Source organism: Delphinapterus leucas, chromosome 4 (assembly GCF_059928025.1).
Source record: "Delphinapterus leucas isolate spDelLeu-1000000601 "Yukka" chromosome 4, BTC_Dleu_Yukka2, whole genome shotgun sequence".
NCBI lineage: Eukaryota > Metazoa > Chordata > Mammalia > Artiodactyla > Monodontidae > Delphinapterus > Delphinapterus leucas.
In genome coordinates, this window is record NC_143132.1 from 87,238,539 (window position 1) to 87,261,751 (window position 23,213).

At 41.0% G+C, this 23,213-nt stretch overlaps 1 protein-coding gene across 1 annotated transcript in view; it reads right to left on the bottom strand.

The window, feature by feature from the left end:
* Window positions 1–23,213, bottom strand: part of USP13 (ubiquitin specific peptidase 13) — a 124,320-nt gene that overhangs the window by 10,981 nt on the left and 90,126 nt on the right. The window contains exons 17-19 of the mRNA XM_022571596.2: window positions 20,661–20,804; window positions 18,705–18,859; window positions 17,030–17,183 (exon numbers count right to left, since the gene is read on the bottom strand). Coding sequence (XP_022427304.2) covers window positions 17,030–17,183; window positions 18,705–18,859; window positions 20,661–20,804 — 453 coding nt within the window. The remainder of the gene's footprint in view (window positions 1–17,029; window positions 17,184–18,704; window positions 18,860–20,660; window positions 20,805–23,213) is intronic.

The following is a 23,213-nucleotide window of genomic DNA, read 5'->3' on the forward strand; positions in this document are numbered from 1 at the left end:
GCATAAATCTTAGTCCTGTAATTAAAATTAACTGTGTTTATCAATAGAAGCGACCGCTCCATGCATTATTCAAGCCCTCCTGCTAGGAACCAACAGCAAAAGAGAATCTCGATAAATCTGCAAAAATTCAACAGGTAAGAAATCTCAATTTATCTTTGTTTCCAAAGAGAAAGTCAAGGTGAATAAACCAGACAGGGAAGCCACTTGCTGATTCTTCTCCTTGTTCCCAGAGGTCTCCCTCCAAAAATAGCATCACCACACTCTCAAAAAGTACAGAGACCCCTTTTTATATAGCTAGAAAAGGCATTTTTAAGCAAGGTAAATCAGTTCAAAAATGTTGACTTGTAACCGAGCAGGACCCTATGGGGCCTTCCCGGGACAGACCCCTCCCCATATCCTCTGCTTTAGCTACTCTCTGTACCTAGACAACAGTATTTGATGCACATTTCCTGAGTTGTTTTACAGATGTGAAAACTCCACACCAAATGTAAGATGTTCACTACTTGATGATCATGAGTACATGGCCCCCAGGCCTACTGGAGCCTGAGGATTGATAATGTCAACCCCTGTGACACCACCCTGTTGCCTCACCATCAGCCAATCAGAGAACTGTGCACGGGCTGATCACATAACCTGCGACACACCTCCCTCACCTGGCTTTTAAAAATGCTTTGCCGAGGGCTTCCCTGGTGGCGCAGTGGTTGAGGGTCCGCCTGCCGATGCAGGGGACGCGGGTTCGTGCCCCGGTCCGGGAAGATCCCACATGCTGCGAAGCAGCTGGGCCCGTGAGCCATGGCCGCTGAGCCTGTGCTCCGCAACGGGAGAGGCAACAGCAGTGAGAGGCCCGCGCACCGCAAAAAAAAAAAAAAAAAAATGCTTTGCCGAAACCTGTGGGGGGAGCTCGGGGTATTTTTTGAGCATGAGCAACCCGTTCCCTTGCATGGCCCTGCGATAAACCTTTCTCTGCTCCAAACTCTGATGCCTCGGTATGTTTGGTCTCACTGTGCGTCGGGCAAAAGAACTTGCGCTAACAGACTTTCAACAGGGAAGCTTTCAAAGTACCCGGAAGAACTGGACAAAACTGCCTAAACCACTTTGGCCAACAGAGTCCCTCTAATGAACCAGAATTAAACTGTCTGAAACTAGCATCCCCACTTCCCTCTCCCAACAAAACCCATCCTTTTCTGAACTTAGGAACATGTTCACAACCTTTCTAATACGAAGAATTTTTTAACATCAAAATTTTACTACCTCCACCCAACATAATAAGGGATTGAACTTGATTTTATTCTTTGAGAAAGCACTGTCAGAAAAATGATATGCAAACTTGGAAAGTAGAAGGGGTAGGCAGAATGCCCTTTTGTATCATGTGGAGGAAAGGCCACCCAAGGATGGTCTAGGGTACGGACTGGCATACGATGCCCCATAGGCCAAATCCAGCTCACAGCCTGTTTTTGTGCTGCCCAGAAGAAAGGGGGACAAAAATATGAGACGACAAGTGTATGGCCCGTGAAGCCTGAAACATTTACTATCTGGACCTTCAGAGAAAAAATGTGCTGGCCCCTGGTCTAGGGGAATGAACTTAGTTCATCTCACTACTTACTACTGATTAAAGAAAGCTTCCAAACTTAGTGAAGTTACTTGTTAAGTTGTAGATTTTTGTCTGGGAAAGATATCAAAAAATTCTCTCCAGTGGAATATATAGAGACATACCTCAGAGAGATTGTGAGCTCTGTTCCAGACCACCACAATGAAGCAAATATCAAAATAAAGCGAGTCCCATGAATTTTTTTGGTTTCCCAGTGCATATAAATAAAAGCTATGTTACACTATACTGTAGCCTCTTAGGTATGCAATAGCATTATGTCTAAAAAAGCAATGTACATATCTTAATTTAAAAATATTTTAAGGCTAAAAAATGCTAACCATCATCTGAGCCTTCAGCAAGTTGTAATCTTTTTGCTGGTGGAGGGTCTGAAATATTGCGAGAATGACCAAAATGTGACACAGAGATACTAAGTGAGCAAATGCTGTTGGAAACGTGGCGCCAACAGTCTTGCTTGATGCATCGGTGCCATAAGCCTTCATTTTGTAAAAAACACAATGTCTCTGAAGCACAACAAAGCGAAGCACAATAAAACGAGGTCCACCTGTGTGTATGTTGCCTCCCATTTCAGTTCTACAAGGATCAAGCCAACAGCCACTGCAGATGCCCCCTCCAAAGTTTTCTTAGAACACTGATCTGCTTTTGGTAACAGACTATAAACTTTCTTTATCTGTTAAGTAATCTGTTGTAACTTTCTGTATTTGCCTTTAAAATCTTTTACTGTCACTTTGATTCAATGAATAGATATTGTTTCACAGTGACCTATGATCCTATTTGACCAAGTGTTTTAAAACCATTTGCTATCTTTGACAAAATTTCCCAAGTCAAATTCTAAATGAAATTCTTTTGACCTCTAGCTAACTTTGGGATGCTTCCAAGGGCCCTTGAAACAACCCAAAGAGAGGTATTAAACTTATTAGACTTATTTGTTATGTTAAATTACATGGGAAACATTGTCAAATAAGAGGTGATAAACCTTCTTAGCTTATATTATATGGGTAGATGTCATTAATATAGATACTCCAAAAATTATATGGAATTCCTAAAACTCTGGTATATCCTAGTATAATGTTACCAGTCATAATTCTGGTTATTATCTTAAAATGCTGTTTGTCCTAGAAATAACCAAATTTCTTATCAGTTGCATTATAATATGTTTAACCATGCCGTTTTAAGTCTTTTGTCATTGTGCTACCGAGTCCAAGCTCGCTCTGCTCACTGCACGACAGGCCAATAAGTCAGAAACAGGGTGCTGAGGCAAGGAATACGACTTTATTCAGAAAGCCAGCAGACCGAGAAGATGGCAGACTAAAGTCTCAAAATAACCATCTTATCAGGGTTTGGATGCCAGTTTCTTTTATAGCACAGAGATGGGGAGGAGATGAGGAAGAAAAGTAAAAAGGCCATAAGTTTTGCAAATATCACCTGGAACGGCCAGCCTGGGGAGGGGATGTGTTCATTTCTTCTTTCTTGTAGCCATCCACAGGTGGAGAGGGTCTGGATGTTTGCCTGAACAAAGGCACTTTAGTTTAACATTCAGGCAGAGGGGCAAGGTTCCCCAAGGCAGGCCATTATGTATATAGACAGTATCCTTTTAGTGAACAAAAGCATCGGAAAGCAAAGGTTAAAGTAAAAGAAACAGATCCGGGATTCCCTGGTGGTGCAGTGGTTGAGAGTCCGCCTGCTGATGCAGGGGACACGGGTTCGCGCCCCAGTCCAGGAAGATCGCGGAGCAGCTGGGTCCGTGAGCCATGGCCACTGAGCCTGCGCGTCTGGAGCCTGTGCTCCGCAGGGGGAGAGGCCACAGCAGTGAGACGCCCGCGTACCGCAAAAAAAAAAAAAAAAGAAACAGATGCAACATGTAGTCAGGTTTGGCTCTTCCCTGTTACAATTCCCCACTGTCAACGTCCATTCCACAATCTTGTAGAAAAACGGGTGACAAAGTCAGATGGATCTTCCTGGGAGTGTTCACCATCAGTGCCAGTGTTCCAAACGTTGTTTCTTTTGTTCCTCTCTGGAAAGTGTCTCCTTTACTCTTGTAGTCTTAAAAAAGTATTCACAACCTAAAAGTTGAGAGTTATGATCTATTCAGCGGGAATTTGGAGGGCTTCAATCCCAGGAGGCACCATCTCAAGTTAAGGAATTTAGCCCTTTTCTATGTATGGGAAAATGCACTGAAATCACTCCCTTGATATGCACCTCAGCTATCTGGGGCCTGTATCCTGTATTTTCATACCCTGAGTTTCCTCAGGGCCCACGACTCACATTGGAGGGCTGCAATCACTAATGACTGATGTGGCAGGAAATATTTCATTTCTCAGATCCTCTCCTCTTGGTCAGGATTTTGACCAATACTGGGAGACATTTCATGATCAAATTTGTCCCACGGCGCTGGGAGGCTCATCCCAGATCAGGCGAAAATTCTTGATATGCCACTCCAGATGCTAGTTTTCGGATTAGGCCCTGTTGATAATTAAAGATTCTCTGGATCCTCTATCTAATTATGATCCAGGAGACATTTTCCCTTGTTGCTTCTTCCCATACCTAGAATCACACTATTACAATTATTTTATGTTATAAATGTGACCTATTTCCTCAAGACGTTTAGGCATATAAGTTTTGTTGGAGGCCTGGTTACGCACTGGGTACTTTAAGAGACAACAATCTTATAAAATAGATGGGATATAAGTAATGCAGCTAGTAACTGACAAAGACAGAGTGCAGCAAGGAGACACAAAGCACAAACAATTGGCTTACAAAGGTATAATTTACCAAATTACTGCAAGTCAGAATTAGTTTAAGGGGAAGGTTTTCCTTACACCTGGAAAACACAGATTTAAACCATTTTTCAGGCAGAAATCATAAAAATTATAACCATATTCACCAGTTTACTCAGTCTTAGGTAACTAAATCCTTCTTGGTAACAGCTTTATGAAGCCATCAGGTTTCCCATTAGAACTCTTCAATTTCCTACCCAGTTCACCACTATGGTCTGAAAGTCAGAAACTTGTATTTATCCAAAGCTCCTTTCTATAAATCTTCTTGAAGAGGAAGCATTTTTGCAAAGGCGTCAGAGTGAAACCATAACTGTCTATAATGACGAAAGACTTAAGAAGGCACGTTTAAATCTGATTATACTGCAATTGACAAAGTAACTCGGTTACTGCTGTGACATGGAACACTTTCAGATAATAACTAGAATTATGACTGATAACATTTTACCAGGACATACCAAATTTTAGGAACTCCATATAATCTCTAGAATACCTGTATCATTTGCCATACAATATAACCCAAGAAGATTTATTACTTATTTGACAACACTTCCCACCTTAATTCAACATACCAAGTGAACCTAATTAGTTAATATCTCTCTTTGGGAAGTTTCAGGGGCCCTTTGAAGCATCCCAAAGTTAGCTAGAGGTCAAAGGAGCTTCATAAGTTGATTTGGGAAGTTTTGTCAAAAAAATGTCAAAAGGTTTAAAACAGTCAGATAGGACCACAGGTCACTGTGAAACAATAGTTATTCACTTAACCTAAGTAACAATAAAAGATTTCAAAGGCAAATATAGAACAGGTCACTTAAAAGGTAGAGAAACTTAAAATCTGTTAGCAAAGGCAGTTCAAAATCCTAAGAAACCTTGTCTTCTTAACAAAGAGAAAAGCCACATTCAAGCTTTGCAACAGCTTACTTTTAAAATTTGTTTACTCAAACTTATTTTAAACTTAGTCAATCCTGACCATGAACAAAACTCTTTTCTTGGGGTCCACTTTCCATAAACCTTCCATCACTTAACTCATCTTAGCACAATTCTAACTTTCAAGTTGTCTAATATCTGGAGAGATTAATTTTAGATAGACATTCCTAAAAGATAATTATTTTTTTAAAGTTCACCTAAAGCTCTTATCTCATTTGCATTTTCTTAAAAGTTTCTTCACATCAAGTTACTTTCCTTGAAGACAAATTTGCAACAGATATAACAAGATTTTATTTAGCTTATATTAAACCTAGGCACAATAAAAGTATTATACCTGATGACTCTAATGACATGTCTGTATTAATTAGATCAACAAACATTAATACTGAATATGTCTCAGTTCACGTGAACCTGAAACTCATTTAGCTTAATTTTTCTTGTATTTAGAATTGTTTGGTTTGTAAGCGCTTACTTTTCTTTAAGCCAATTAAATAGAGCTCATCCACAAGTCAACCTCATCAATGTTATCCGAAGACAAAGACACATACAAGGACACAAGCACACAGAGACATCACAGTTCCCATTTCAAAATTTCAGCCCTGAGTCAGGTACAGCAATGTAAAACCCATTAGTTTACAAAAAGAGGTTGGATTAAAATTAGGTTTCTGGCAGATGGAACAAATCAAGCTCACTTGTCTAGATGGCTGAATTTTTATAGAAAATACACTTAGGTTTTTTATTTAGCCTTGACAAGTCAATTTCTAAATTACTTTACCCTCTTTTCAAAGTTTGCATTTTAAAAAGATGGCAGAGATGAGGGTTCCTGAGAAGACCAGATAGGACATTTGCATCTCAAAGATACAGGCAAGTTTTTCCTAGGATGACTTTGTTTCCCCTTTATTTAATATTTACAAGCCTCTTAAGATAAATAGGGAAGGTAGTCAATCCACTTGTTCCCCACTGTCAAAGTTACCTGCGGCTCCTGTGGGGAAATTAGAACCTGACGCCTCAAGTCCAAGGGAGTCCCCCTGGCCTCTTACAGGATGTCAGCGCAAGGGAAACTGCCCTGCTGCGGAAGCGGCTCCCAGTCCGAATTGGATGCCCTGTGGAGTCTTAGCTGGTGATATTAAATCAGGCTCCTGTGCTCCAAGGGTTAACAAAGAAACTTCTATTTGATACCCACGGGTAGGGCAAACAGGAGGCAGTGAATATCATGGCGGCATGCGGGGTGGGCAGTTGGAACAACTGCCGGTACAGCCTGCTCTTTTGCAAAACACTTCTAACTGCGAGATCCTGTAATAATTGAGTGAGCCATTCAGGGGCCATCGCTCTTCTGATCTTACATATTGGGTCCACATCCTATTACAATGGTACATCATGTCTTTCTTAGTCAGAGGCTCCCGGCTATGTTTAGCCCATTTATCTAATATACGCTCCAAAGGGCTCTCCTTCGGGATGGATGGAGTATTTCCTATTTTTTATAAGTTTGATAACACCAAAACACAAAAGACGCAAACAAATTCCAACACAAAAGGCCCGAACAAATTCTAGCATCGATGCACGCAAAACCAAGACCAAAACCAACGGTTCCCGAATCAGATAGACTTACCCTACAAAACCAACAAATTAGTTCCCAAATCAGGTAGACTTACCCTACAAAACCAACGAACTAGTTCCCTACCGAACCGGTCCCAAATCAGTTAGAGTCTGACGACAAGTCCCCCCTCCAACAGGGTACCCCAATCAAACAAACTGGCTTATCCCGTAAAGGAAAAGCCCAAACTGAGAGGGGAATATGTTCCGGGTGTGCACACCGGAGCGACTTACCCTACAGACTCAAGTTCCCCAACTCGCGACACAAAAGGATACACAAAACCAAAACAAGATGAAGACCACAACCAACGAACCAGTTACCAAATTGGGTAGACTTACCAATCTCTACAAAATCGAGTCCGTGGACTCGCAGAAGTTGGTCGGTTCCTTGTTTCAACTGCCAAGCGCTGGGGTAGGTGGTGCCGCTTCAGGGAATTTTGAAAGGAAGACCCTCAGGACAAATGGTCCTGGCAGCAGCCAGGGCCTTGTCCCAATGTTCCTGACTGGGCCCGGCTGGCCAAGCCAAACTTGTTACCGAGTCCAAGCTCGCTCTGCTCGCTGCACAACAGGCCAATAAATTGGAGACGAGGTGCTGAGGCAAGGAATACGACTTTATTCGTAAAGCTGGCAGACCGAGAAGATGGCTGAAGTCTCAATATTTTAAATATTTTGACTAAATATTTTGACCAAAATCTCAAAATAACCATCTTAGCGGGGTCTGGATGCCAGTTTGGATGCACAGAGAGGGGGAGGAGATGAGGAAGTAAAGTAAAAAGGCCATAAGTTTTGCAAATATCACCTGGAATGGCCAGCCTCGGGGAGGGGATGTGTTCATTTCTTCTTTCTTGTAGCCATCCACAGGTGGAGAGGGTCTGGATGTTTGCCTGAACAAAGGCACTTTGGTTTAACATTCAGGCAGAGGGGCAGGGTTCCCCGAGGCAGGCCATTATGTACAGACAGTATCCTTTTAGTGAACAAAAGCATCGGAAAGCAAAGGTTAAAGTAAAAGAAACAGATCCAACATGTAGTCAGGTTTGGCTCTTCCCTGTTATAACTGTTATACTCTGACGCTTTTACAAAATGAAGATCTTCAAGAAGATCCATAAAAAGGACTTTTTGACAAATATAAGTTTCTGATGACTTTTAGATCATACTACTAAACTGGGTAAGAAATTACAAAACTAATAGAAAACCTGATGGCTTCATCTAGATCAACAGGAATTAATCACGTGGAACTGAATGATAAATATAATTTATAATTTTATGCCTTTTTGTCTGAAATATTAGTGGCTTTTAATCTTTGTTTTCCAGAAAAACTTTCCTCTTACGCTAACTATGATATACAACATGTTGATAAAGTTTACCTTTGTAAACAAAGATGAAACATTATCTTTTTCTCTCTACCTGATCCCCCCAGGATTTGGCTTCTCCAACTGGCTCCCCTCTGGACTTGATGGCTTACTGCCATCCAGATTACAACTAGTTATACTAATCATTATTTTAATTTGTTCTCTCTTTGTTGTTTCAAACTGTTTACTGCTGTACTATGACCTTATTAATGTTTCTAGCTATATTATGGACATTCTATTTCACAAAATTGTTGTCTTGGGACTTCCCTGGTGGCACAGTGGTTGAGAATCCACCTGCCAGTGCAGGGGACAAGGGTTCGAGCCCTGGTCTGGGAAGATCCCACATGCCGCGGTGCAACTAAGCCTGTGCGCCACAACTACTGAGCCTGCGCTCTAGAGCCCGCGAGCCAACAACTACTGAGCCCGAGTGCCACAACTACAGAAGCCCGTGTGCCTAGAGCCCATGTTCTGCAACAAGAGAAGCCACCCAATGAGAAGCCCACGAACCACAACGAAGAGTAGCCCCCGCTCGCTGCAGCTAGAGAAAAGCCTGCGTGCAGCAACAAAAACCCAATGCAGCCAAAAATAAAAAATATTTTTATTAAAAAAAAAAAGGATTGTTGTCTCTTGCATTACCTGACGTGTAAACAGGCCTCTGACAAAATTAATGGTGGCTAAACATCTTGAGGCAACTGATCACATATATCATTCCATGTAGAATAACTGTACTAGTACAACTTTAGATATAGAAAGAACCGATAAGGGAAAACATTTCCTGGATCGTAATAAACTAGTAAGACAGATGATCCAGAGAATTTTAGGTTATCAACAGGGCCTGATCCAAAAATAGCATGTTGAATGGCCTATCAACAAAATCCTCGTCTGACCTACGCATGAGATGTCCTAATACCATGGGACAAATTGGTCACCAAATGCCCTCCAAACCTTGGTCGAATTTATGACCAAGAGAGGGTGCTGTGGAAGGGAACGCTGTCTGCCATTCCAGCTCTACACAGATCAAGCCTGCATCAGCCACTGCAGCTATGTCACCACGGTGCACCCTGAGGGGAAATCAGGATGGAGAAGAACAGCAAGCTTTCTGTGCTCTGGATACTAGCCTTAGATAGACAGTTAAGATGCATATCTAAGGAATAATTTCAACGAGCCCAGACTCTTGCATCTTCCCCTACATAGGAAAGTAATAAAATCATTAACTTGAGATGTCTTTTCTTTGTGATTAGCAGTAATCTTTTAATGTTCGACTACATGTTTTTCTTCCAGCAAAAAACTATATATTCTGGCTCCTTCTCTACCTCTTCAGAGCAGTTCTTCAGAGCTACAGTCCTCAGTAAGGTCCCCGCAGAAAACTTCACTTGAAACCTTCAGGCTGTGCATCTTTCTTCTGTCAACACCTGTAACTTCAAGGAGTTATAATCCTGATAGACACTAGTTTTATATCTAACTCAGCCATCAAATTATCTTTAGATATCTTTTAGATAGCTTTTAAATAGCTTTTCAGATGCTTTTGAACCAGTAATAACAACTAACTGGTTCCCTAATTAATGAGTTAAAGAAAATCTGTAGTATGTGTTCAGTTTTTATGTACGTGACAGTCATCATTTACCTTTTTGAAAACTATAGTTCAATCACACATCATGACCGAAAGCAAACTCTAGATTCAGGAGTGCAGTTTAATTAATTTATATTTTATAAACCATTATAGCATCTACATCCACTTGAAAAGCAGTGGTTATCACAAGGCCATGACACGTTATTTAGTCAACCTACAGAGTGCTCAGAATACAGAAACACCAAAAGACTCCTCGAAACCACCACCAAGACCCCAGGGCTCTGCAGCCTTCTGGTGAGACACCAAAACCGAGTTTTCCAACTGAATCTTCCTAACTTGAATAATGTGTTTCATAACCCACCCCTAACAACAGAAGGGAAAATGTCATCCCCAATTGACCAGCATTTGACTCACAAACACCCTATATCAAACAGTCTCCACCCCCAACAGCTTGATTTCCCTCATTCCTGCTCTGAGAAAAGACCCGTGTGTGTGTGGTGGGGATTGGGGGTGGATTTGGAGCTTTTAGAAAACTATTCAATTCCCAAAAAGAGAACAAGGAGGATATGGGTAAATCAGTAACAGCTTAAGGCAGCTGATAACATGGACAGAATCTTAAAGGTTCTACAAATTGCCTCCCCCCCCAGCCAGCTCGAAATTACCAATCCACCTGGACTTCTCATTTGTGTACCGCCTAGAACAACAAATATCAAACACTTCTCCCTAAGCTTAATAGTTCTCAGTCATCTATACTTCAGTGTAAATTAGTTTACTCCAGAGTGGCTTCCTCTTAACTTCCAAAAGCACCACTGAAAAGCACAGGTGCTGACATGGGGGATTAGAATGAGAGCCCTAGGACTTCCAGGGTGGCGCAGTGGTTAAGAATCCACCTGCCAACGCAGGGGACACGGGTTCAAGCCCTGGTCCAGGAAGATCCCACATGCCGCGGAGCAACTAAGCCCGTGTGCCACGACTACTGAGCCTGCGCTCTAGAACCCGCGAGCCACAACTACTGAAGCCCACATGCCTGGAGCCCATGCTCCGCAGCAAGAGAAGCCCCCGCGATGAGAAGCCCATGCACCACAAGGAAGAGTAGCGCCCGCTCACCACTAGAGAAAGCCCGCAGGCAGCAATGAAGACCCAACACAGCCATAAATAAATAAATAAAAATATTTTTTAAAAAAAGAATGAGAGCCCAGATGTATTAAGTAAGTGTGTACTGCTTTCGAACAGATCACTGGGGCTTGGCTTCCCTGGGCGCTGCGCCTCTGCTCTCCAGATCCTATTCTGGCTGCATTCCTCAGGGAGCCCCACCACTATGTAAATGAAATGTCTCTCTGCTCCCCTTGCTGGAAAATCCTCAGCTGCAGCAGGAGACGTCTGCACCATGACAGCGATGTGACTGAAGGGGCCAGAGCAGGTTCTGAGTAATCACAGACTAATCACATTTTAATTACGTTGGCAATCAGTGAGTTCTTTTAAAAAAAAAAATTAAACGCTCATTAAGTGCAACACAGAAACAGAAATGATTTTGCAAATGGCAGAAGCCCAGATAGGTTAGACTGATGACTTGATTTCCCACTTCTTAAAAATTTTAAAAACTCAACAGAGGGCTTCCCTGGTGGCACAGTGGTTGGGAGTCCGCCTGCCGATGCAGGGGACGCGGGTTCGTGCCCCGGTCTGGGAAGATCCCACATGCCGCGGAGCGGCTGGGCCCGTGAGCCATGGCCGCTGAGCCTGCGCTTCCGGAGCCTGGGCGCCGCAACGGGAGAGGCCAAAACAGTGAGAGGCCCGCGTAACGCAAAAAAAAAAAAAGAAAAAAAAAAAACTCAACAGAAAGTTAAGTGCAGCTCTTAAAACAGGTAGGACATGACAATAAAGAGAGCCTTCTGAAAAACAGGCTCCTGCCTCCATTCCAATTTAGAAAATTTGAAATAGGATGACTCAGTAGGGGGCAAAGGAGAAAATGCAGTCCTCAAAATCAGCCAGACCTGAATTACAAGGTGGTCCTACCCTAAGCAAGTCCGTAACCTTGTCAGCTACCACTTTCTCATCTGAATACCTTGCTGTAAGGAGCCAGGGAAAAGCGGTAGAGGAAATGTCTGGCACTTAGTAGACATTCAATAAAGGACTGCTACTATTTCACCAAGTGTTCATAGCACAAATCCTTTTAATCAAAGTAGATAACATTTAAATGAAAGAGTTTCATGCAATGACATTACTTCCTCATTCATAAAGATGGCAACAGTAATTTTTAATTACATATTCCCTAAAGGAAGAATTTGATACAAGTGCTTCTTTAATCCCAGTCACTGTTTTTCCAATTCAAACACCTACCTTGTCATTATTTTCAGCGTTAACCTGCTGGAGTGATCTCCCAGCGGCCACGATCCTCCATCTTGAAGTAGCGGCCACGATCCTCCATCTTAAAGGAAGAGTAACCTAATCTTGCTGTTTAAAATGGTGGTTCTCAAATTTAAGTTGAATTAGAACCACCTGGAGGGTCTGTTAAACCACACCTCGCTAAGCCCGCCCCTGGAGAGCCTAATTCAGTAGGCCTGGGTGAGGTCCAAGACTCTGCATCTCCAGCAAGTTCTCAGGTGACACTGATTCTGATGGTCTAGGCCCACACTCAAACCAGTGCTTTGAAGAGACCAACCCTTCCCTTCTCGGCTGAGACATGACAACAGGGGACGGTACACGACAGACTCTCACATTCCCAGAACATCTGCTGAGAACTCTGGGACACGACTCTTTCTGCTGGAAAGATACAGTAGTAAGAGGCACTGGCAGCCATCTTGTGGCCATGAGGGAGAGCCTGTCTGAGACTGGAACCAACCCGAGAGGCAAGAGATATACTCATATAAAAGGGCTTGAGTCCTGGAGTCAAGGGCATGCCCAGAGTCAAGTCTTCCTGGGACTTTCCAGCTTTTATATTACAAGACACCCTTTTTTGCTTAGACAAGTTTGGCTCAGCAATCCTGCTACTTACAAAAGAACCCTGAAAACCCTGTTGTTGGTTTTACTTGCTTTGTCTGTTTTGGCTATCCATTTTGCTCCTAAATAGAAATCACCTAAACCTTTAAATTGTCCTCATTACCCCCAAGTCAAATGTCCAAGCCAATTCACCAACCAAAATAAAGGTAAAAAACAATGTTTGGGGAATGCAAACAACTCACCTACACAGAATACACATCTCCCGGAGTGGAACCTATGAATTTAAGGTAATTTAATGTAATTCTAATCAAATCCCTGGAGAATGGCCAATTACAAGACCAGGAACTTTCCAAAATTCAGCAGGAACAATTGAGAAAATATAATGGAGAAAAATGTTATTCATCAGTAACACAGAAAATGTAATTCTGAGAACTAAACCAAAAAGGCAGATGTTTATAGAGAAAACCGTATAGCTCTGCAGGGGTGGGAGAAGGGGGATACGAAGCAAAGGAAAAGGGTAACATGTTTCTGGCCAGAAAAACTCAATATTGAAAAGCTACGAGGTATTCCCAAACTAATTTACAGTATTTGAAACTCTCATACAAATCAATAAAAAAAAAAATCTAAAAACCTCAATAAAAATGGGAAAATGGGCAAAGGAAATGAGGAAGCGGTTAACACAAGAAAAACAACTAGGCAATAAAGATATAAAACACATGAAGCGTGCTCGGCCAACAGCACTGTTGGGAAGGACAGGGAACCAGGAGCGCAGGGCTGTGTTTTGGGCGGGGCAGGGGGTGGGGAGGTTGGTGATGGGATCATCTGTGTTCACATCTCAAAAATACGCAGTTTTGACCCCAAAACTTCACTTCCAGAAACTTACCCTAAAGAAATAATAAGGGAGAGCTCAAGAATGTTCATTACAGGATTATTTTTAATAGAGAAAAAAGGAAGGGCGAGGGTGGAGGAGGGAAGAAATGAAAGAAACTGAAAAGCTGAACAAATGTTTGTTGCCTGGATAGAAATTGAAAGAGGCATTTGTTGTACTTCTGTGAACTGCATTCATCCTTTAAGAAATGTGTTATTTAAAAATCACTGCCTTCACCTTCCAAATGTGCAAATAACCCCATTATTTAAAACTCTTTCTGAAATCATCTTTTATTTAAACAACAACTAGCCTAAGATTAGGTACATATATTATGGTACAATGGAATATTAATATATGTTCAATGGCCTAGATTTACATAAAGTACACCCACAGTTACAGAAAGAGCAGACTATAAAATAGCACGTATAGTGTAAAGTAGATACACCACAAGGATATCTTGTACAGAATAGGGAAATATAGTCATTATTTTGTAATAACTATAAGTGGAGTGTCAGCTATAAAAATATTGAATCACTGTTGTACACCTGAAACTAATATAATATTGTAAATCAACTGTACTTCAAATTTTTTAAAATAGCACGTATAGAATAGAATGCTATATTCTTATATACATTTTTATATTCATTTTTATATATTTGCAAAGAAAGGTCTAAAGAATATACACAAAACATTTAACAGTGACTGGGTTATGACCGGGTAGCAGGATTGTAATTTTTGTTTTCCTCTTTTCCTATATCTGTATTTTCTCCAGTTGCTAAAATTATTATACATCCTTTTAATTATAAGAAAAAGAAACAACATAAATGTTAATTTTTGTAAAAGGAAAAAAAGTGACATATGAGTTCAGGTGCTAATGCAGCAAAGGACAAGAAATCATCTTTTCCCTTTCCTGTGAAAAGGGAATAGAATAGAATGCAACAGTACACTGCTAATTCCTCCAAATGGTACTTAGTGGAGGTAATTAAAAAAAACTATCCCTGTGACCACTACCACCTGGCATTCATTTAATTCTTCATTCAATCATTCACTTGCTGATCACCTCCCATGGGCCAGACACACTGATGGAAAAGTTACTTTAAAAACGTCTGTTCTTCTATAAAATCCAGTGCAGAATGCATTTGGTGAGTTAGGGTGGTTTATGCTTTTTTCATAATTAAATTTTTCACCTCCTACTGCCCTTAGATTCTGCATATCCCATATGTGATTTCTCATAGTGCATCACTGTCTCCTTCCCCACCCTCACCCATAAGTGCCGAAATTTGGGAGCAATGAGAAGTAAAGCCATAGAGTTTGGCCCAGAGTGCCTTTAAATTCAAGGGTGCTCAAAAACATCATCATGACATCCTATTCAAGGATGCAACTCAAAAACCAGGAACATGTGCAGGTCACTCTGAGTTCAGTAAGCCTGAGGAGAGGATGTGGCTGTTCTGTATAATTAATGACCATCTCTGAGAGAACGGTTGGTCCCTCCAAGCTCCATCAGAAGACAGGAAACCCTAATGATCAGACTCTCCTTCCCTCTGCAGCCAAATACCTTGGCAGCTTTACAGCGGCCCCATCTTGTGGTTTATTCTTTCTGCAAGAACTCACTTTCCCTAAAGAAGAGTCCATTACTGAAAATCAAGGAAGGAGTGAACTGATGGACATGTAACACATAATAAATCCTGCTCGTGAATTATTGAATAATGCTTGTCCATAACAGCTTTTAATGTTTCAAGCAAGCCAATGATTTCCAAAAAGTAATACAAGACCCTTTAGATGAATGTGGAAGTCGGGAGAACTACAGCTCATCCTTTTCTAGTCTAGTTGGATTAAAACAACTTCAGTGAAGAAATTCCTATTTTATATAAAAGAAGAAGAAAGTTTCCCTCCCCCTCTCTGTCTCTAGAGCTATATCAATACATATGTGTTAGGTCTGGTAAGACCATTAATGAGTAGAGCTACAGCCATACGATCATAGGAGCAAATGCTGTTATGGTAAATTTAATTAAATCCAATTATTATTTACTTGATACTTTCTAGGCACGGGACACCACAAGCTTTATAAAAGTAAAATAGCCTCTGTCCTCCATGAGCTCCCAGTCAGCTGGGAGACACAGGTATTTACCCAACTAATTTTATCTCAAGATGAATCTGATACCTCTAATAACAGAACAAACACTACATTACAGTGGCTGCAGGCACGGGCTCTGCAGGTAGGCTGCTTGGGTTGGAATTCTGGTTCTACTTCTCACCAGCACAGTGACCCTGTCAAGTTACTTTGCCTTCTCTGCCTCAGTTTCTTCATCTGTGGGATGGAGATAATAACGGTACCTACCTCATAGGGTTACTGTGAAGATGAAACGTGACACAAGTGGAAGGATTGTTAATATTGGTATAATTACTACCAGCATGTGAGGTAAAGAGGGACCAATTATGACAAGAACCTGGGAAAGTGGTCCAGAGAAATGGAATCTGTGGCCAAGTTCTGAATAACAATGAGGATTTTAGTGTGCCGTGATGGGAAAGAAGGGGCAATTCGCAGCTAAGGATTAGCCTGAACGAAGGCCTGGAAGTAAGGAGAAGACGGTTGAGGACAGATGAGCAGGCTGGTGGTGTGGTACCATAGCAGGCACGTGAGCTGTAGGTCTGGGGCTGCAGAGGAGATAACACTGAGAGAAAAGCAGGCTGGGACCTGACTGCAGGAGCTGCCGGCTGCCGGGCTCTGACCCTGTAGGCAAGCACAGCCCGAGAAGAAGGGTATCACAGGGCTGAAGAACATGGATTCTGACTTTGAATCTTGGCTCCACCTCTGAAGAGCTATGTGACCTTGGGCAAGGTTACCTAATCTTTCTATGCCTCTGTTCTCTCACCTGTAAAATGGGTGTGGTGAGGATTAAATGAGTGCTTAGGTAAAGTGCTTAGAGCCCTAGTCGGCACAGAGTGACATATGTAAGTGTTTGCTGATGGAAGGCTCCCCATGGGCCTATGGCACCTCTTCCTGCCATCCTGACAGCCCTTCAGAAAATGATCATGAGCAACAACAGGGTCAAGGTTATAAGACTGCTTTTCAACTCTTCAAAAATACCACCACGAAAATAAATGCTCTCTTTTGGACAAAAACGTTCATGGTCCACGTTGAAATTTTACCTCAGATGATAGACAGAGTCAGAGCTGGCACTAAACTGAGGCACACACACTACCAGGTGACATGACTGAGTCCGCCCAAGACTTCCTCAGATCACCCTGGCCTACGCAAAGTGGCCAAGTGCACCACTTATGAGAAGCTGGGATCTGTGCTAACTTTTAAATGATGGCAAAGGTTTTAATATTCGGGAGTGGGAGGGAAGGGCACGAACCGAATGTACAATCACGACTGCTCAGACAATCCCTAAGTCAAGAACTTACTTCCAGATCCATCCTTGACTCTAGGTCCTTCAGGCTTGGCTTCAGAAATAATATTCGCGTTGGCGTTATTCTCCATCTCGATCACAAAGTCACTGTCCTCCTCAAACTCAGGGTGGCTAAAGATCCAATCCAGTGCTCTTTCCAGGTTACTATTCTAATAAAACAAAACATTCTTACAATGTATGCAGTCCCGGGGCCTCATTATATCCTGACCGTTTGAACCAGGATGTCAAGCAGATAGGACAGGAGGCTTGAATTCATTAGTCCTAAGTGCCTCTGAGTAAGAAGCTCTGACCCTGCATATGAAACACACTTTCCGTGGACATTCTGCAAGTCTCCCAACCGAAGTCTGTAACTGGATTCGCTGGAAAACAGCTCACAGCAGCAGGTCAGCACTGCAAAGCCCATATCAGTCTTAGCTCGGCATTTCTGTGGGCTGATGCTGATAACGATGGGAGGCAAAATGCCAAAGAGAAAGGCATCTGTTTCAGCGTAGCCTTTTCCAAAGCCAAACTAATCGCACACGCCATCTTCTCTACCAACTGTATTTTGTGCAGATAACCATGCAGGGTAGAGGGAAGCCAACATGAGTACTGTGTCAGAGCTCCTCTCCTAAATGTTGGCAAGGTGGTTGAATTGCATTAGAGACAAGACTGATGCCTTGATTAATGAAGACAACACTGGTTGGTTAAGTTACATTGTTTTAAACGGAACTCCATGTAATTCAAATCAATGGATCATAAAAACATTTCTGTCTTCTCCCTTTGTGGTATCACTTGGTGAGTTAAAGAATTTGTTTAGATGTAGTTAGAATCTCCAATTAAACAGTCAAGCAAGTAAAATAACTGGGGCATAAGCAAGTACCCCGCATACAACAAACTCTGGTTGAGACATTTCAAGCATTTTAAAGGGAAACAAATTTTTCCAGCCACACTGCCCGGAACCAGGAGAGAGCCGCTGTGACCTCAGCAGGCAACCAGTCAGGATAAGCAAGAAGGAATTACGAGCAGATATCCACTCAAAAATGGATTATGGTGTGGAAAAAAAAAGTACTTTCCTCCCTCAATACTAAACAGATATCTGCACTGCAAAAGGAAAGGTTCCGTCTACCCTCCCATTTCCTGGTCCCTTCTTTCCTGATAATATCAGGACTTCACAAATACCTGAAAAACTTTCTCTCTCTGTAGAGAGAAACAAAAGCAGAGAATTCCAAGGAGACTTCTCTATGAGGACTTTTGAGAGACACTGCTCCAAGGTCTTGGTATCAGAAAAGCACAATTTCTCCAAAAGAACTGCCTTATTGAACACAGAATCTCAAGCATCCCTCTTTGCTCTAAGGCCACAAGCAAGCTCCAAGTCAAGTCTCTGACCTCATGCTAATAAACATTAAGATGATACAGAGTTTCTTTCAGTTGGGTCAACTTGCCCCCAGTGTATTATCTCCCTCCTTCTTATCTCCTTATTCTTAAAATCTCTGTATGATTCCCTCAATCATTTATTTTAGCTTTATATATACTACACACAAATAAATCTTTGTGGGGCATGGTGGGGTATAGCATGAGACAGACATGATTCAAAACGACCAAAGGACATTGGAAAGTTTCAGTTGCTACTGACAAAACACAAACTACCTCCAACAAGAAGAAGGTGTTCACATACAGTCTCCCAGGCTTACCGTTGCTCGTAGTGCCTGAAGAGCCTGATTTCGATGGAATCCCATGGAGGTAATGAGAGCTACAGTTTCCTCCGGAGGTTGGTTATCCAGTCCAGCAGAGGCTCCAGCAGAAGCTGCTCCTCCATAACCCGGCATGGTCAGCGGCTCGGCAAAATCTGGGGAAAATAATCACACTCAGGCCCTTTTCTTTTTTGGGGGTCTTGAAATAAACAACATTTTAGAGCTAAGAAGAAAAAATACCTAAAGTTAAAATAATCAAGACAGTCTGGTACTGGCATAAGGGTAAACATATAGATCAACAGACCAATCAAATAGAATTGAGAGTTCAGATATAAAACCACATACCTATGGTCAACTGATTTTCAACAAGGCTACCGAGACCATTCAAAGGGGAAAGGACAGTCTTTTCAACAAATAGTACCGGGACAACTACATATCCACATGCAAAAAAATAAAGTTGGACCCCTACCTTATACCATATGTAAAAATTAACTCCAAATGGATCATTGACCTAAATGTCAGAGCTAAAACTACAGAGCTCTTAGAAGAAAGCAAATGAGAAAATCTCTGTGACCTTGGGTTAGGCAATGGTTTCTCAGGTACACCAAAAGCACAAGTGACAAAAGAAAAAAACAAACAAATTGGACTTCATCAAAATTAAAAACTTTTGTGCTTCAAAGGACACCATCAAGAAAGTGAAAAGACAACCCACACAATGGGAGAAAATCATGTATCTGATAAGGTACCTGTATCCAGAGCTCTTAGAATTCAACAATACAAATAATCTCATTAAAAATAGGCAAAGGATTTGAAGAGACATTTCTTCAAAGATACATAAATGGCCAATAAGCATATGAAAAGACGTTCATCATTAGCCATTAGGGAAATGCAAATCAAAATGACAATGAGATACCACTTCTCATCCAACGGATTGGGTATAATAAAAACAATAACGAGGGTTGGTGAGGATGTGGAGAAACTGGAACCCTCATACATTGCTGATGGGAATGTTGTACAGCCACTGTTGAAAACAATTTGGTGGTTTCTAAGAAAGTCAAATGTGGAGTTACTATATGACACGGCAATTCCACTCAAAAGAAATGAAAACATGTCCACATAAAAATCTGTACACAAAATGTTTATAGCAGCATTACTCATAATAGCCAAAAAGTGGAAACAACCCAAATGTCTACCAACTGATGAAAGGAAAAATAAAATATAGTACATCCATACAACAGACTATTATTCAGCCGTAAAAAGGAATGAAGTACCAATACATGCTACAACATAGATGAACCTTGAAAGCATTATGCTAAGTGACAGAAGCCAAAAACAAAAGATCTCATATTGTATGATTACATTTATATGAAACATCCAAAACAGGCAGATCCACAGAGCCGGAAAGTAGGCTAGTGATTGTCGGGGGCTGGAGAGAGCAGGGGAAATGCGAAAGGGACTGCTATCGTGTACAGAATTTCTTTTTGGAAATTAACTGGTGATGGTGGCACAATTCTGCGAATCTACTAAAAAAAACACTGAAATGTACACTTTAAATGAGGAAATTATATGGTATGTGAATTATAGCTTCATAAAGTGGATAAAAGTAAAAGCTAACTAAACAGCCCCTATTTCTTCATGCACATTTTTCTATCTCAGGTCCTCCTCATAGCTAGAAGTTTATCCCATCCATATCTTTCCAGTGGTCTTTTTGCTACTGAATTATACAATTTAAAAGGATGAATTAATCTCAACAAAGCTATTATTTAAAAAAGGAGGAAAGACAAAGATTGTGACTTTGCTACATGGGCAAAATAACCATCCCCCAGCCTCATGCAGCAGATTATGAGCTGAAAGGTCATTTTCTGGGACACATCCAGAGGACACAGTAGGACCAAGGGTTAACATCACTGAGGATCACATCAGATTCCAAAGCCATCCCATTTTCTGACCACCTACCTGGCTCTTCCATGTGAACAATGATCCAGTTGAAGGCCACTTCGGCTCCCATATTTCCAGTAAAATACACAGCCTTCCGACACGCTTCCAGAGGGAAACCCATCTCGGCCAGCTGCATCACCGATGACTCATCGATGTCTGATGCTACAGAGCACACAGGATTTTCTGGTGTAAAAAAGTCAACCCTATTTCTTCTTGTCTTAGCTTCTCTTCGCCCCTTATCCACATGCTACCCAAAGAACGGGCTATTTTGTTTAACATGTACATGGTGGTTTAACTGTGTTTTGTTTTAAGCCACCCAAATATTAAGCTATTTGAGTTGAGTTTTAATTTTTTTTTTGAGTTTTTTTTTTGAGTTTTAATCTTTGACCTAAATAGGAACCATGGTAATTACCTGAACAATCCAAGCACTGAAAAACAACTCCCTAATTTCCTATGGGGAGATCTAGTGTATTCCCAGAACCATTTCAGTCTCTTACATCACTCTCAAGACCACTACAGCAGCCTCTCCTATGGACTGCTGAAATTTGAAGAGAAAAGCATTATCTACAGGCCAAAAAGCCTATTCCTTAAATCTCACAGAAGGTTATAGCAGGCCTTTAGATATATTAGCAATCAAAGAATGTAATCAGCTCTGAGAAATGGAGAGCCCAATGTTATGACAGAAGGGAAGAATGTGTTTGTTAATTGTATACATTTAAGATATTAAAAAAGATTGCTTTATAAACCTAACTTCGGTTTAGACACAGATTTTGTTTTCTTTTCACAATAATATATAGATATTGGTAGAGAGGTGTGTGTTTATCGATACACAGACATAAATATAGATCTGTATGTGTATGCACACATATACATGCTTGTATGCATATGTATACTTGTACATGGGTGTGTATGTATGTCCGTGTGTGTGTACACATACACACCTACAAAGTGCTCTCAAATTATACCAAAGGTGGGGAGGGAACAGGAACACAAAACATACCCCTTATGTTTTCCATGTCCTGAGGTCTGTAATCTACTGAAAACTCTGCCAAAGACAGCAATCAGTAGAAGAACTGAAGAACAGAGACATCTTTTCTACAAAAATTGTACTGAAAATGTATTTACCAAAGTTCTCTCTCAAGAGGATATACAAAACATCCTATCAAGATAAAATTTTAAGAAAGCAATGATGTAGGACAGCAGTGATTCCCCAAATGTGTTCTAGAGAATCCTAGTGTTCTAAGAGAGATGTAATTACTGAACCACAAAACAAGGGACTTCCATGGTCAAATAAGTTTTTTAAACCTGCATTCTCAATTCTCTCTAGAAATTCACAGTGTGCATTAATGTAGTGAAAATTCTAAAGTCCTATAAGACTCCTGCAGTAGGTTGGGATTAACACATACACACTACTATATATAAAACAGATAACCAACAAGGACCTACTGTATAGCACAGGGAACTATACTCAATATTTTACAGTAGCCTATAACAGAATCTAAAAAAAGAATATATATATATATATATATGTATAACTGAATCACTGCGCTATACACCTGAAACTAACACATTGTAAATCAACTATACTTCAGTCAAATAAAATATTAAAAATATTTAAAAATTTTAGTAACAACAAAAAAGATTCCTGTGGTAAAGAAACTATGAAACTCTTTCTACAGAATACTTTTCAACACCTTGTAAAAGACCCTGTTCCCCAGAATGCAGTTAAAGTAATACAGCTTAATAAATGTATGCATGTATATAATAGCATATTAAATTGAAAATGTATAACTGCATTTTGGGGAAAATACAGTGAGCCAGGCACAGGCAAAGAACAGTAGAAGGACAGGTGCCAAATGTTAATAGTGGTTATAAATGAAACCAGAGATGACTGTTTTCACCAATCCATAATTTCTACATATCTTTTCACTTTAGAATAAGAAAATAATCAAAGTTATTCCTTTTAAATATCTGAGAAAGGTAGGATATAAATGTAAATTAACCCAAGATAATACTGTTTTCTCCTGCTGAACATAGGTTATTGCTGATAAGACAGCACGCTTAGATCAGGGGGAAAATGGAAAATGGCTGAACACTCACAGTCAGACAGGCTCTGACACAGTTCCAACCACCCATCACCTCCCCTGGGGCAAAATCCTGGAGGCCGGCTCTCTGCAGGGTCAGGGGCATCGAAACTCCTCACATTCCAGAAAAGGTCGAGTGACATGAAAAGTATGCTTGACGCCTAGTCCTGGCTCTGGTCCTAGCTCTTGGGTCTCTGAACTTTCCTAGGTCTCAGTTTTATCCCCTATAAAAGGTCACCTACTCTGCCCTTCTTACCGTGACATTCAAACAAGAATCTGGGCTTTGTATTAATAGTACAGTTAAATACAGTTGAAAGAATTTATGGAGTAATAAACTCAACATGACTCATGGTAACCATTCAAAAATATTGTTATCATTACAATCAGATTATTTACAGAGGCAATGGTTCGCCCATGACGCTCGCTGACCCTAACAGCCTTTCCCAGCAATCAGCAAATCAAAATTGACCCAAGAAAGGAAATAGGG